Source organism: Galeopterus variegatus, unplaced genomic scaffold, assembly GCF_000696425.1.
Source record: "Galeopterus variegatus unplaced genomic scaffold, G_variegatus-3.0.2 Scaffold1950, whole genome shotgun sequence".
Lineage (NCBI taxonomy): Eukaryota > Metazoa > Chordata > Mammalia > Dermoptera > Cynocephalidae > Galeopterus > Galeopterus variegatus.
In genome coordinates this window covers 248,177-263,668 of record NW_007728061.1, presented here as the reverse complement: position 1 = coordinate 263,668, position 15,492 = coordinate 248,177, and the positions used below count along the sequence as shown (strand labels likewise).

The 15,492-nt window shown below is 46.0% G+C and overlaps 1 protein-coding gene across 1 annotated transcript in view; it reads left to right on the top strand.

Moving 5' to 3' along the window:
• Positions 1-15,492, top strand: part of KCNMA1 (potassium large conductance calcium-activated channel, subfamily M, alpha member 1) — a 258,994-nt gene that overhangs the window by 20,277 nt on the left and 223,225 nt on the right. The window contains exons 4-7 of the mRNA XM_008579735.1: positions 731-841; positions 4,344-4,449; positions 6,145-6,227; positions 10,260-10,329. Coding sequence (XP_008577957.1) covers positions 731-841; positions 4,344-4,449; positions 6,145-6,227; positions 10,260-10,329 — 370 coding nt within the window. The remainder of the gene's footprint in view (positions 1-730; positions 842-4,343; positions 4,450-6,144; positions 6,228-10,259; positions 10,330-15,492) is intronic.

Below are 15,492 nucleotides of genomic sequence, written 5' to 3'. Positions count from 1 at the left end.
AGCATGATCTTCGATTCCATAGGCGTCCCATCCCCATTTAGCCCTGAGTAATGCTCACTTACTGTAAAGTGTTACATGCCCCCATTGTCGGAGGAGTTATGGTGGAAAAATGCAAAATTTTCTTTTTACTGCTTATGGCCAGCAGAGCCTATAACGTGTCAAGCCGCACATTAGCCACCCTGATAAAAGTCCGCTTTCTTACACACAAAATCATCGTTTCAGCAAGATTTGTTATCTCATTACCTGATAAGCTCTATGTCATAAACCAAGACTCATACAGTAAATCTCCCGGGAGGACGCTTTGTGGGCAGAATGGGAGAGATATGAATCTGCAAGGGACTTGATAATGCAGCATTTAAGCCCAAGCATAATGTCACTTATTGTTAAATGCATAAAACCACTTGGCCAAACGGTTGGGCTTTTAATAGGATTTTGTGCAGCCTCAGGTGAGAAGCCATATGCCTTCTCTGTCTAGGAGTCTCTGTGCACCTGCCAGCACCGCTGCTTTGCCTCACAGCCCTCGGGGAAGGGGAGCTGNAGTCTCTGTGCACCTGCCAGCACCGCTGCTTTGCCTCACAGCCCTCGGGGAAGGGGAGCTGTGCCCTCACTGAGGCCCTTGGAGGAGATGCATGCTTCCCTGCAGCTGCTGCGCTTCCTAAGCCTCGCAGGGGGTGGGATGTGGGGTCATGCCGCCGGGCCTGGCCTGATCTAACCAGACTCTCCTGTTCAGGCACATTGTGGTCTGTGGACACATCACTCTGGAGAGTGTTTCCAACTTCCTGAAGGACTTTCTGCACAAGGACCGGGACGATGTCAATGTGGAGATCGTCTTTCTTCACAAGTAAGAGGCTCCTGCTGTTCCCAGATGCTCCACCTAATCACGCAGCCTGTGGGGGACTCCCTGAGTGTCTATAGGAGTGGTGTGATGGGGGTGCGATTGGGGATCAGGGCAGACTGGAGCGAGCCATGATCCCTGCTGGCTTCGTTGGGGAGGACGTCACAGAACCAGGGAAAAGGGCAACACCACACTAGTTCACTGACGAGGACAGAGCCTGCCTCAGTAGAGGCAATCCTGGGGCCACATCTGAGTTTCCCTCTGGAGGAAATGGTGGTGGAGTTAATCATCTCCATTGTCACCTCAGCAGTCTGGACCTGTGTGATGCTGGTATGTCCACAGTGTCTGCTGTGGGATGCTTAGCTCTGTGATGTGGGTGCTTTAGGAGTGCAAGACTGGGATAGTGACCAAGAAAGACACATAGAGGATAGTAACAACATAAGAGGAAGCAGAGAATAAGGTAATAATAATAACTGCTGATTCCAGGAACCCCCAGCATGGGACCCTCGGCTGCTCACTGTGCATACCACCCCTCATTTATTCCACAGACAGAGTAAAAGTATATTTTTTGGACTCAAGATCTCTCTGTCTGAATCCTGACTCAACCAATTACTGGTTAAGCAAGTTACTTATCTTCCCTGTGCCTCAGTTTCCAAATCCATAATTTGGGGAAATAATAATGGTTTTCTACCACACTGGGCTGTTGTGAGAATGACATGAAGCAATCCATGTAAGGTGTGCAGAGCAGAGTCAGGCATACAGTGGGTACTCAATAAACGTTAGCTACTGTCATGAAAGATAAACTATTTTAGGCTGCACAATCAACTCAGGAGGTAGGCCTTACCATTTTACAGGTAAGGAAAGCAAGGTATCTCCCCTCCCTCCAGTGTGACAGTTTTGAGTGTTGCCTGGTCCCCTTTTTAGGACAAAGGTAGTCTGCCACAGGAATGGAGAGCAATGGGGGCCTCCACCATGCTGACACGGTGGTACCATCATCACCCTCTTTTATGGAGATGGGGCTATCATGGGGCCCAGTCGTAAAGGGCCAGGACAAAGCTCACGTGCTGCTGTTGGCTCAGCACAGTGTTGGCCACCCAGGGCTCAGTCCTGCTCAGAGAGCCTATGAGATTGCCTTCCTACAGAATCCCCGTTCTGTGCGTCCCCTTCTGCTGGCATTTGTTCACAGAATGCCAAACTTCTGACTTGCCACCATGTTGCATCACTAGCACTTTTCTTGTCTGCACTGACTTCTCCACACTCTGATAGGACAAACCAGGCCATGGTGGCACGGCAGCACGCACCCATAGGTCCTATTTAGGGCTCAGCTGCTGATTACCGGCTGTGGGGCAGGTCCTCTGCTGAGCATTTTGGAAGGCTCAACAGAGGTATAGGGGGCAGGTTCTGCCCCCACGTTGGTCCGGCATTTCACAACGAGCACACGTGCAACAATTAGAGGACAACATTGATCCTCTATTAATCAATGAATGGTGAAGTCAGTTTAATCAGGTGGCAGGACTGCACGGGCAGCTCTATCAGGGAGAGACCAGGGCTGCTTGCGTTGCCAGGGCAGGCCTCTGAAAGGTGTACCTTGTGATGGACCTGGAAGGCTGGTCAGGTTTGCACAGGCAGCCACTTTTCTCTCACCCACTGCTTTAGTTGGAATAAACAAGCTGGCTGCTAATGCTTCAGTTTCCAGGACTCACCTTTGTGTCCCCAGTATCTGTCAATGTCAGACTCAAAGTGGATGGCCCAGGTAATTAACTTCTCGGAGTTTTAGGTTAATAACATACCTTCCCATCGGGTTGTTTTGAGATTTAAATGAGTTAATACTTATCAAGTGCTTAGAACTCTGCCACAAAGTAAATGCTCAAAAACATTAACAATGAGTATTATTACTAAGTCCTTAATAGATGTTAGGCAGTGTTGATTTAGCAGTCCCTGCCACATAGTAGATTGTAACTAAATATCATCTCCCTGTGCCTAGCGTTGTACATGTACAGGGTATTTTTTTATCTGTGCAGAATTAATAAAGGAACAAATAGGTCAATTGATCATTTAATCCTTGTCCTCCATGAGAGAGGTGCCCATACAGCTCAGCACTAAGAGGTGGGACAAGCAGTATACACACTTGATTTAGCAGTCCCTGCCACATAGTAGATTGTAACTAAATATCATCTCCCTGTGCCTAGCATTGTACATGTACAGGGTATTTTTTATCTGTGCAGAACTAATAAAGGAACAAATAGGTCAATCGATCATTTAATCCTTGTCCTCCGTGAGAGAGGTGCCCATACAGCTCAGCACTAAGAGGTGGGATGAGCACATGTGTGAGTCAAGAATGGAACCGAGAGTAAATTAAGTCTGTCTGTGGCTGCTCGGAGGTGACTTTTTGATCTAAGTCTTGGGGGATGAGAAGTCCATGAGGCAGAAGCAGGGGAAGGTCTCCTGATGGAAGAAATCGCAGGATGGCTCTGCTAGGGGACACTTGGACTCATCCCTGGTTGTATTAGTCAGGGTTCTCCAGAGAAGCAGAATCAGTGGGAGATACAGATAAAGATATTGACATATCTATCACTATGTGTTTTTATCCATCTCTTGAGAGATTTATTATGAGGAGTTGGCTCACTTGATTGTGGAGGTTGAGAAGTCCCACGATCACAAGCTGGAGACCCAGGAAAGCTGGTGGTGGAATCAGTTTGACTCCAAAGGCCTGAAAACCAGGGCAGACCGTGACATAAATCCTAGTCCAGGGGCAGGAAAAAAAGAAATAGGTGTCCCACGGAAGCAGGCAGGCAAGAAGCAGAGGGGACAAATTCCTCCTTCCCCTACCTTTTCATTCTATTCAGGCCCTCAAAGCATTGGACGATGTGCACTCACGTGGAGGAGGACTGTTAACTGAGCCTGCTGATTCAGATACTAATCTCGTCTGAAAACACCCTCACAGACACACCCAGAAATCATACTCAAGCTGGGTACCCTGTGGCGTGATCAAGTTGACACATAAAATTAACCGTCACCACGGCGTCATGGTCTCTGCTTCTCTGTTCATAAAGTAGGGACTCCATTCATAGCACAGCTGAGGACGTTTCGCCTCACAGGCCTCAGACTTTGTAAAGGCCACGAACCTCTTTTATTTTTTTTTAATCAAATATTTATTTATTTTATTTTAACTTCTCAGTACACATTGTAGATGATTTTCGTGACCCTTCACACGTTCCTCTTCCCCCCTCTCTCTCCCCTTCCCCTGTACGTCATATCTGTTCACTCGTCTTAACAAATTCAAGGAATTGTTGTGATTGGTTTTACCTCGATACTGGTTTTGGTTTTCAGTTGGGTGGAGGTTTTACTTCTCTTGAGTGTGGGCCTTGTATTTATGGCAAGAAAGGGAGCTACTTGGAAGTGCAAAACCTTTCCCCAGGTCTCACTGTGGAGATTAGAGGGAAGAGAGGCCAGAGGCTGAAGTCCCAAGTTCATTAAATTAATGGCTGTTTCTTTTCTCCCCATGCAGCATTTCACCTAACCTGGAGCTTGAAGCTCTGTTCAAACGGCATTTTACTCAGGTGGAATTTTATCAGGGTTCAGTCCTCAATCCACATGATCTTGCAAGAGTCAAGGTAAGGAGGAAGAGTTGACTTCTGCTCTTATTCCCTCTTGGGGGGTGGTCTGACTCTGTGGGGAGGGGACATGCTCCCAGGATGGCCAGGAGTCATCTCCTAAACCCCTAGTGAGATAAGTCAGATAGCACCAGCCTTGACATCAGCCACCTTCTGGCCCCAGGACCTTGTGCTGCTGACACCTGCTGGACCACCTATAAGCATTCCACACTTTGTCAGGTCCTAACATGAAACTTATTTTACTGTTTTCCTCAATATCAGCCACTCCTGAAGGAAGTAGACCAGTTGCACAGATTCAGTAGTCTTATACACAACACAATAATCAGGTAGTTTTCATCTTGAATACTTAAGTTGGACTCAACATAGCTCTGACATCTATTACTGACATCTGAAAGAATCATTAGGGTAAAGTATAATATAAAATTTTACTAAGCCATAATATCTTGAGCTTCTTTTTTTCCCCCCACCAAACACTCAAGGTGCAAAACTAAATGTACAGGTATCTGACATCACTTGGTAGTGGGCTGATCTTTCTCTCCAGGACCTACTATTAGAATCTTCTCATAAAGCATGCCTGAGGCTTAGAAGGGAAAGCGACACGGGCAAATGGCATCACCCATTTCACTGATTTTACGTAAATTTTGTAAGCATGTACATTAATATTGTGAATCCACTGAAGTCTGAATGCTAACTCTGGTCACCACATAGTTCTGTAAATAATATAATAGGCAAACATGAATAATCCAAAAGGATTTGGGGAAATTCTTTGCATTATTAAAGACATTTAGAGACAATTTGTGACATACTATGGGGGAAACCATGCCCCACCCCCCAACCAAATGCAGAGTGGTCTACCAAGTAGGACAGACTGCAGACCTGAGCCAGCATGAGAATTCTTATGCTTATATAGTCCAGTTAATCTTAATATTATCCAGACATGACCCAAGTGATGGCTGATGTGAAATCTTATGAGAATGTAGAAAAAACAGTTATTGTTCATGGACCTAATTTAAATGCAAGCAGTTATTAGCACATCAAACTCACGGTCCCCTCTAAGGAATAAATCCCTTTTGGCTCATGTTTAGATAAGTCAATAGGTTGTATTTTGAGTTCATCTGTAACATATAATTTCACACAATGGATTTGTTGTCTTTTGAATATCTGAATGCTAATTGAATACTAAACAATACTGAGCTGTTATCTGATTTAGACCTCTGATCTCTTCTTAGTCCACAAATAATGAAGGACTTTGAAATCTAAATTTCTGAATACCCAGCTACTCAGTTAACTTGCTCACCTGTGAGAAGGAATTTAGCCCACCTACCTCCATTTCCCAACTGGAAAAATTAGGACGATGGGGTGGATGGTCGAGAAAGGAGGTGGGGAGGGGACTGAAGGGCTTAATTACTTGTTGTTTGAAGAAGTCTGGAAATCCTACATGTAAGCCACTATGCCAAATGAAAAGTGTAATTACCAAGGTACACATTGTACCCTTCAACAGCAACAAGACGAAATGTTTCTACCATAAGAAGAACTTGCAACCTGCACTTTTGACAAAAACTATAATCTCTCAGCATTGTATTTTTCTTTCTTGCAAAGCACCAGGTTCCCCAAGAGATGTCAACAGAGAGAGACTGCAGTTGAGCTTGGCTATTTTATATGTTTGTGTTCTGGGTTTTCCTTTTGGTGTCTTAGATAGAGTCAGCAGATGCATGCCTCATCCTTGCCAACAAGTACTGCGCTGACCCGGACGCTGAAGATGCCTCCAACATCATGAGGTAACTCAGGGGGGATGGGGATGGGGGTCCTCTTCAGAGGTCTATCTCTGTGGAACCTTCTTTCCCCCATAAGCCACCCCTCAACTTGCCACCTGCATAGGCCTGGGGAGCTGAGGCTGTGGTGTTGTGGAGGTGCCCAGGGCGCCACCAATGGCCAGCTCACCCATAGCAGATGGGAGCTCTGGGACTCACGGCTGGTCTGGGGTTTGAGATCCCTTGAGGTAGAGCTAGAAAAGGAAAGAGATTTGGATGGGTGCTGACCTCAGTTAAGGTACCATGTTCCCTAAGGGGAAGTGGATTGAGATGTTTTCACTGGGAGTAATTTTGCCCCCCAGGGGACAATCTGCAGTGTCTAGAGATATTTTTTGGCCATCATAACTAAGGGATGGTGTTGGTGGCATTGATGGGTAGAGGTCAGGGATGCTGCTAAATGTCCTACGATGCACAGGACAGCCCCCTGCAAAGGAGACTTATCTGGCCCCAAATGTCAATAGCGAAGGGGTTGAGAACCCCCTTGTGAGAGCTTTCCAAGTGTGTCTGCAGCGTCTTGATCAGAATCACCTCGCAGAGAAGCTAGCTTGTTTCAACCAGTTTCTCCAAATTAGATTGTGTTCTTCACTGAAAGCCTTCTCAGTGCTTTTACTACTAATGTGAATCCGAGATGATGTTCTACAGAGCATTTCTCAAACCTGTTTGACTACCAGCCCCCACTCTTTTTTTAACACACCGTTTAGCAGGGGGAGGAAGCCATGGGAAACACAGCCCAGTGTCTGTTCTGCTGTTCTACAGAGCATTTCTCAAACCTGTTTGACTACCAGCCCCCACTCTTTTTTTAACACACTGTTTAGCAGGGGGAGGAAGCCATGGGAAACACAGCCCAGTGTCTGTTCTGAAAATGGGTTAGGCCCATCCCATGCTTGGCTAAGCACCAACTTCAACACCTTGTTCTTTTCTCATTTCGAAAGAAAAATTATTCCGTTTTTTCTCTTTAGATAAACCCACAGTCACATGCTGTGACTATGAAATGACGATTTTGCTCCCAATAGTTAAAGCCCTTTTGGAATTTGTCTCTACTCTAGCATAAATTGCAGAATACTTAAGAGAGCTGCGAGGGAATAATCCAGAGAACCTTCTGGAGAGGAGATGAACTAAGAGAAAACATTTCACTCCCACGGTATTCCCAGGATCGCTTGCCTAATTGCGAACAGCCATGCTTGGTGCAGACAGATTTCACCTCTCCCTGCAGCTTTGTTTACTTTGTCCTGGGAATTTACCTGAGGTTGAGGGTTGGGAAGTTGCTTTATGTCATTACAGGGCTCGCATCTCTTTCATCTTTACTTCTCGTCGGTGGCCCCAGGTGACTAAGCTTTCCCCATCCGTGAGGCGGGGGATTCCTCTGGTGCATATCAGATGAGCAAGTGCTCCCCGAAGCATCTGGTCCTTGTGTCTGGCAGGCAGCATCTGACAGTCTTCTCTTTCCATGCACTTTTCTCTGCGGTGTGCTGACAACTGTCATGTTAAGGGGTTTGTGCATGAACTATCGTAAGCACTGGGCTTGTGGGCTGCAGAGAGAGGGTGGCATGGGGACCCACTTCCCAAAGGGTCCCATCCCTAACTAGTCACAGCTGGAAGGTGACTACACCAGCTTCAGTTTACCGTGTGTCATTTGTTCCTTCCTTTGAAATAAGTAGGATTTCTATCCTTTGACACGTTTTTCTGTCATTTGAAATGATAAAAATATATAGCCTTTAAGGAACTCTTCAAAATTTAAAGGGAAAAACCAAAAAAGATGAAGCTTAACATTTTGACCGCAGAAAAGTTTGGGGCTGGTACAGTCCCTCCCACCCCCTCAGTGAATAATAGAAAGTAGTAATAGCTCTGAAATGGGCGTTTTTCTTTATTGCCATATTTTATTTAAACCCTGACTGTGAATGGGTTAATAGGAACACATATAGGTGCCGGGTGACTGGCAGGATGCCAAGGCAGAGATATTACTGGACAGAGGTAGTATCAGAAATGTAATGAAGCCACGGACTAACTAGAACCACACTAAGGCCCAGGCAGCCAAAGGAAGTGGGAGAAGTTCAGGGTTAAAAATGGGCTCTGTCTTTCTCTTATTTGTATAATCCTCCTTCCTCCTTAGTTTAATGAGACCAGTCTGCCCCTTTTGAAATTAAAATGTCAAAGATCCATTTGAAATGAGCTAATGCAGAAAACTGGCTGATGCTGTGACCTGCACTGAGAGGCTGACAGAGGCTCAGAGTCCTTGAGTTATAAGCACGGGCCAACACCATACTTTTTCAAAAATAAAATGAAATCCTTCAAGTGCAAAAAGCCGAGTGGATTTGTGCAGGGAGACGCTTTCGCATGATCCATTTCCTAAATTCACAAGTTGCAGCTCTTGAGATAAAGCTGCTCCCTGGCTGCCTGCTCTCTGTCTCTGCACAAGCAGGGCTGCAGCGGACCAGCCTGGTGGGAAGTTGGTGGGGGCGGTCATAACAAATGCCTTTGCATTCCTGATTAGGCCTAGGAGGTGGGCCTTTCCGTGGAATTCCATTCTTGAGCCTTCCTGGTCATAGGAGGAAATGTACAATGTCACCTCTGACAGAGTCAGTAATGACAAAAACCATAACTTACATGTGGAGAGAGCTTTTAATGGTTTCAAAGCATTTTCACATCTGGTCTCGCATTTGCTGCTCATACCAAGCCTGTGAAGTAAATAAAGCAGGTACCGTTGCCCCCAGTGTCCAGATGAGGAAACAGGAACAGAGAGCCCAGAGACTTCCTGAAGGTCACCCAGTTCATTAGTCCAACAGCTGCAACTGGAGCCCAGGTGTTTCCGTGCCCTTCCCTGTTGCACAGTGATTGACACGGGAGCACTTTTAAGGGGAGGGGGTGGGGGCTCAGTGGTTAGTACTGAGAATGGACTGAGGGTGACTGGGGGTGGTCTCCACCAGATCGAGACTTCTTTGAGGCCTTGGAACTTCTTCTTTTTTTTTTTTTCCTTTTTGTCTTTTTTCGTGACCGGCAACGGATCGCAACCCTCAGTGTCGTGCCCGTACCGGACCGGGACCGGCAACGGGATCGCAACCCTCGGTGTTGCGCCCGCACCTCGCTCAGCCAGTGAGCGGCCGGTCTGTATGTGGGATCCAAACCCTCGGCGGGAGTGCCGCCGCGCTACCAAGCGGCACACTGTAGCAGTGCGCCACCGGGCCGGCCCCTTGGAACTTCTTTTTAAAGCGTGTTCCCATCTTCGTTTAGGCTCCATTAGCTACGGAAGGCTGAGTCCTTGATCTCATCCTAAGAGTTCGACTTAGAAATCATTTTTGTGAGAGTGGCCAAGAATGTGTGTGACAAGTAGAACCATTTGTCACGCTGCTTGTTTGGTTTGCCATTGTTGTTTCAAGTTGTTAACTTGGGCTATCAGACTTGGAGCAGATTGTTTCTAGGCTGGTCCCTGGGGTGTGGGAGATTGCAGACCTCTGGAAAGCAAGTGATTTCAGCTTGCTTTAGATGACTATATAGGCAGTGAGCCTGTGACCCCCACTCCAGAACCTCCACCCCCTTTTCACATATGCACATATACCATCACCAAGGCAGCACAGGGTCCCTCGCTTTTTTAATGCTCAGGACATAGACTGTGGCCGTTTTGTGATTTCTTTCCTTCTTTTTTTTTTTCTCCTGCATATTTTAATTTATTATTATTATTTAATTTATTGAAACATAATTGTACATGCCTGTGGGGTACTGCATTGAATATCAATACCTGTGTGTAATATGTGATGCTCAAATCAGGATAATTACTATATTCAACAATACGTAATATAATCATTTTGTGTGATTTCTTTTTCATACTACCAAGAAGTATGGTGGTGGCAACACAGTTTAACTTGGCCCAGTGCCTGCAGCCCTTCTGGATGGCCCTGGCTGCTGGCCCCTCCTGCACCCATTTGGAAATTGTGAAATTAATCTTCCTGTCAGACTCCATGGGTAAGGCAGACCCTGCCTCACCTTCGGTTCTTTCTTTTTCAGGGTAATCTCCATAAAGAACTACCATCCGAAGATAAGAATCATTACTCAGATGCTGCAGTATCACAACAAGGTAGGACCATGAGAGCCTTTTCCAGGCCTGAAGACACATGCATGGGTCCAGTCTCTTCTCCCTCACTACATGGCCTCACACACACACACACACACACACACTCGTGTGCACATGTGTGCATGCACATCTACATTGGTACAACTCAAAAGCCTGGGTGAAGAGGTTACAAATCTCCCTGGGACATTTCTTCAGTCCAAACAACTTGTTCGCAGCTGTTAACTGGAAGGTAACTTCTTCATGCACTGATTCATTCATTCAGGAAGCATCTATTGAATGCTTAGGTTCAGAAAATGCTGATGCATTCTTAGATCCCATCCATACCTAAATTCCAACAACTTCCATTTTTATGTGCTGCAGTCATTTCTTCAGTTGATACTTATTGAATACCTACTATGTGATTAACACTCTACCTGATACCAGAGGGATATAAGTGAAGGAGAAGTCCTACTTTGTGCCCTCAGGGATTTAGCAGTTAAGGTGTGGAGAGCGCCCCAGGCAAGTGGCAGGAGTTCTCTCCCTGAGGCCAGGTGAACTTGAAAGAGCATAATGCACACTGGGCAGAGAATGTGCGACACATTCTTAAGCTCAGGATGAGGATTTGCAGAGTTGAAATCAGGAAAATAGTCGGCTACCCAGAGATTAAACATAAAGGGATTTTCCTAGTGTTACAGCTTACAATGGGGGATTGAGTGGAAAGAAAACAAATGTCGGAGTCTGTGTTGTTTCTCTGTGATTACTTCTAAGTAAACCAGAGTCCAGTGTCATTCAGAGGCGATGTTCCTTCATTTGACCAGTCAGTAAGCTCCCAAGAAAACAGCTTTGGGGGAGGGAAGGTGGCAACTTTTTCTGTTTGATATGGTACCATTCATCGCCTTAATGAAGTTCAGAAACTGGAGCCTGCTCAGTACCTGGAGCCAGGTGTCCTATCTGAACAGAATAACTCCCTGCTGGGTTATGAGTGAGAGTGTGCCCCATCTCATAGGCCATATTCCCTACGAAATAGGCAGTCAGGTGACCCAGGGAAAACCCGATTCTGCCAAATGCACCAGCGCCACGCCATTATTTCTTAATTGCTGGCAAGTGCCGGCCCATTTTGCTGGGGGAGGCCCGTCCGAGGCCATCGTTGAGTGGAGCCTGCTGTCAGAGACTGGCCCACTGCTCGGAACTGCTGCCCACTGCCGACCATTGCCCAGCCCTCGGCAGGTGGCTCCGCTGCAGACGTGCTACTCTCCAGCCAGTGGGTTTGGTGGTGGGCACTCAAGGTCACATTCTCCTGTTTGTCTCTGGAAAATCCAAGGACACTGCAGAGTTTTAAGTGAAGATGTTGGTAACTCACAGGTTTATCTTGAGAAGTTTGTGATGGCAGCCCCTGTAGATGGAGGCGGATTTTATTGTGGCTGGTGACAGCTCCTGTGGCAATGAACGCTCCCTCTTTCATTTGTGATTTGAAATTTCATTTAGTGTGGGTGTGCTTTAAGCGGTTGTTTAGATTTTGGGCTGAATTTAGATTGAATAGGAAAATTAATGCTGCATGTTTAGAAAACGATGTCAGTTCCTTTTTTTCTCCTAGCAGTGAGTGCTGATGCAGCATCTTCAAGAAATTAAGGGGGATTTTAGTGGTGTGGTTCTTGTCAAACTCAGAGTAGCTCAGCCGGCCTCGGAGCCAGACAGTACCTGGGCCGTAATCACATGATCATAGCAACCCAAATGACTTTGGCAAACCTCGGCATTATCGGTGTTCAGAAACAATGAGGAAACTATCAGCCAACCCGTGATTATATGCTTAAAGCACATTTTGTTTAGAACCATCTCCATCTATTTGGATTTCAGGGTTTGGCAAAATTGCTTACAGATCCCCATAGGTTAGTAAGGACACAAGGGATAGAGTGACGTTGACACGGGGCATTTTCCTTGTCATTGTTTGTCATCGCATTCCTCCTGGAATTCCAAATGGATATCCTTCACCTTGCTTCACAGTTATGCTCTGTTTTTGAAGATGCCTCCTCCTACCCTTTCAACTTGTTTTTCTTCCTCTTCTCTTTCAATATTTTCTTTTCTTCCTCTCTTGGCACTCTCTCTGCTCCCGTTCTAGATGCCCAGAAATCTCCACCCATTAAGATTTGCTTTCAGGAAAGAACCCAGTATATGCGTGTACACTTATGTCCCTGTGAGCATATCTGAAGGGATAGTTGATTCCATATCTGGACACCAGGCTTAAAATAGAAAGAATTTCAATCCCCTACGATGGTGATGTCCTAGGGCCTAGAGGGACGTAGGGAAACTGCTTTCTCTCCATGTAAAACTGGCCCTGAGTTTGTCATCATAGTAATTGCAAACATTTGTGTCAAATTTTATGGTTTTAAAGGAGCTTTGACATCCATTATCTCATTTAGCCCTCATCGGCCCATCTGTGCATTTTTACATCCCAGTGTGACTTCAGACCAGGGGGTCTAAGCTCTGCAACAGAGTAAGCAACTCCAGTGGGCAGCAGCCAGCAAGCGAGGAGACAGAGCTGCCAACTGCCCCCTTCTCTTTAAATGGAGCCACAGCTCATGGAACCAAACTGAGATTCCGGGGAGTAGCATTATAGAAGGGCTGATGCTTTCCAAAGTGGACCTAGTTAATATCGCTAGAATTCATGGAGAGAGACTCTTCCGGTCTGGCCATCTCTGGATGCAGGAGAAAGAGGGTGCACGGAACCTTCTGATTGGAGTGCAAATGGTTTTAAGCTCTTTAAGGAAAGAATGGTTTATGACATCTCGGAAAAGTGTCACTTCTGCTGATTTACCTATTAATGGATTTTTAATTTTTTCAGCAGACTCTAGTAAAAGAGGCCTTTCTTTCTGACCTGGAAGCCAAGTCCCAATAGCCCAATGCAGATGCAAATCCTTTGAGCTTTCTCACTATAAACCCCTATGCTTGGGGGGTTCCTTCTAATGGCCTTCTTTGTCCCACATGGTGGCTCCCCCAAAGTTGTATGTGTAGTAGAGGTGAAAGTGGGACTGGAATCATCTCTCCTGGTTTCCTGGGACAGCCTATTTTCATGTTCCCTCTCCATGAGATGAGGAGTGGTCCAGTAGCAAACATGGAGGGAGGATCTGGTCCTACTGGAACTGCTCCTTGTAGCCTCCAAATTAGAGAGGATTTGCCTCTAGACTCCTGGAACACTGGCATTTTCCAGCAGACCCAAATTCCCTCAAATGAGAAAGGACACAGTTGACAGAAGCAAAGAATGGGAGTTCCTGGGTCAGGGTCCTCACTTTGTTTCGTGCACACCGAGTTCCTCCCGGCCCCTGGCACACCACTTTCACTCCCTGCCCTGTGAGAGGATAGGATGAGATGACCAAATAGAAGGCCATGGAAACCTGAGCCGTAGCACAAACTTGACTTTCTTGTAAAATATGTCTAAATAACTCAGACCAGATGGGGACATGAGGGACCCAAGGCTTAAACACCTGGGCTCATACCTTGGTTGGCACATGGACTGTGAGAGACTTTATTGAAAAGGTTTTGCTCGTTAGTGTGAAGGTGCCATGAAGGTTATCTGGTGTCTCTCTAGAGTTTCCAACACCCTGATCTCCTTTCACACTTGACGATTTACTTGATCATTACTTGGGTTTCACGTCTCCTCATTCTTATCAGATTATGTCACCGCGAATATGTCTCCAATTAAATGGGTGTATTTCTGTGATGCCAGGGACTTCCTTCTTAAGGATGTCCTTCTTAAGTGGCCTTCTTAAGCCGGTGAAGAGAAGCAAGAGAAGTGGGATAAAGGGTAGGGTTAGTTGTTGGAGTTGGGTAGACGATGTGAGGAACGTCCTCTGATACTCAGCTCAACAGAAATTGCCATCCATTGTGGCCCACGCACGGGACGATTTTCACCATGCTGTCATCAGGGAGGACAACTCATCTCTCCCAGGAGTCACCACTGCAGGCTAGGACTCACAAGATTGTCACAGAAGTAGATTTTGCAAGAAGGAATTTCACAAGAGTGATATTAATGAAAGCAGAGTTCGTGGACTTGCTGTTTGTTTCTGCTGCAGAGTTTTCCGTCCTTCCAGTACAACTTTCGTACATTGTCCCAAAAGTGAAGGGAAGCCTCTCCTTTGGAGTTCCTTGTGTTTGCTGATAGTGGAATGAAATAATAATTTCAGGATCATGGAATGCTGGCATTATCAGGGACTTTGAAGAGCTCTCTGATTCAACCTCCCATGGAAAGCAGGAGTTCTGTCTACAGAGACTTGGAGAAATACTTACTGAGTTTTAGGGACAAAGACCTGGTATTTTTTGAGGTAGCCTTTCCAGTTATTAGACAGATTACATTCTTAGAAAGTTCCTTTATATGGGCCGGCCCGGTGGCGCACTGGAGAGTGCGCCGCTTGGGAGTGTGGCGGCGCTCCCGCCGAGGGTTCGGATCCCATGTGGAGACCGGTTCCCGCTCACTGGCTGAGCGCGGTGCGGACGCAACACCGAGGGTTGCGATCCCATTGCCGGTCCCCGGTACGGGCGCGACACCAAGGGTTGCGATCCCGTTACCGTTCAGTAAAAAAGACAAAAAGAAAAAAAAAAAAAAAAAAAAAAAAGAAAGTTCCTTTATAAAACAAGCCAAAGAACTGTTTTCTTGTAGTGCGTACCAGTCAGTGCTAATTCTGGCTCCTGCTGATCTTCGATGCAGCAGCACCTGTGGCATTCAGATGTGACCACCCTGTCTCCATTAAAGTGTGGTCTTTCTTCAGGGGACGTTGCTGGCTCTCTTAGCTGTCTCTCAAAAGACCTTTTTCAGGACACTATCTCCTCTTTGTCATTTTTCTCTAGAAGTCATTCAATTAATCATTTTCCCTCTTTAAATCCAACTGTTAGAACTGGATCAAGTACTGTGGAACTAATCCGACCGGTTTACAGCAGAACGAAATGGTCGTGTTCCTTGATCTGGAGACCATTTCTAACAAGCACACACTGGCTTTCTCCGTCATGTGTCACACGGTTGGCCTCTATTTGAGGTTTTTGGTTACCCTCACCCTTAAATTTTGCCTTGTGTTAGGTCTGCTGCCAACTTAGGTCTTCCTATTTTGAATTTATATAATTGATCTTTTTGAACCTAAATGTTGCACTTGACATTAGGCCTTATAAATCTCTTCTGTTTGGTTTTTTGATGGTTTTTTT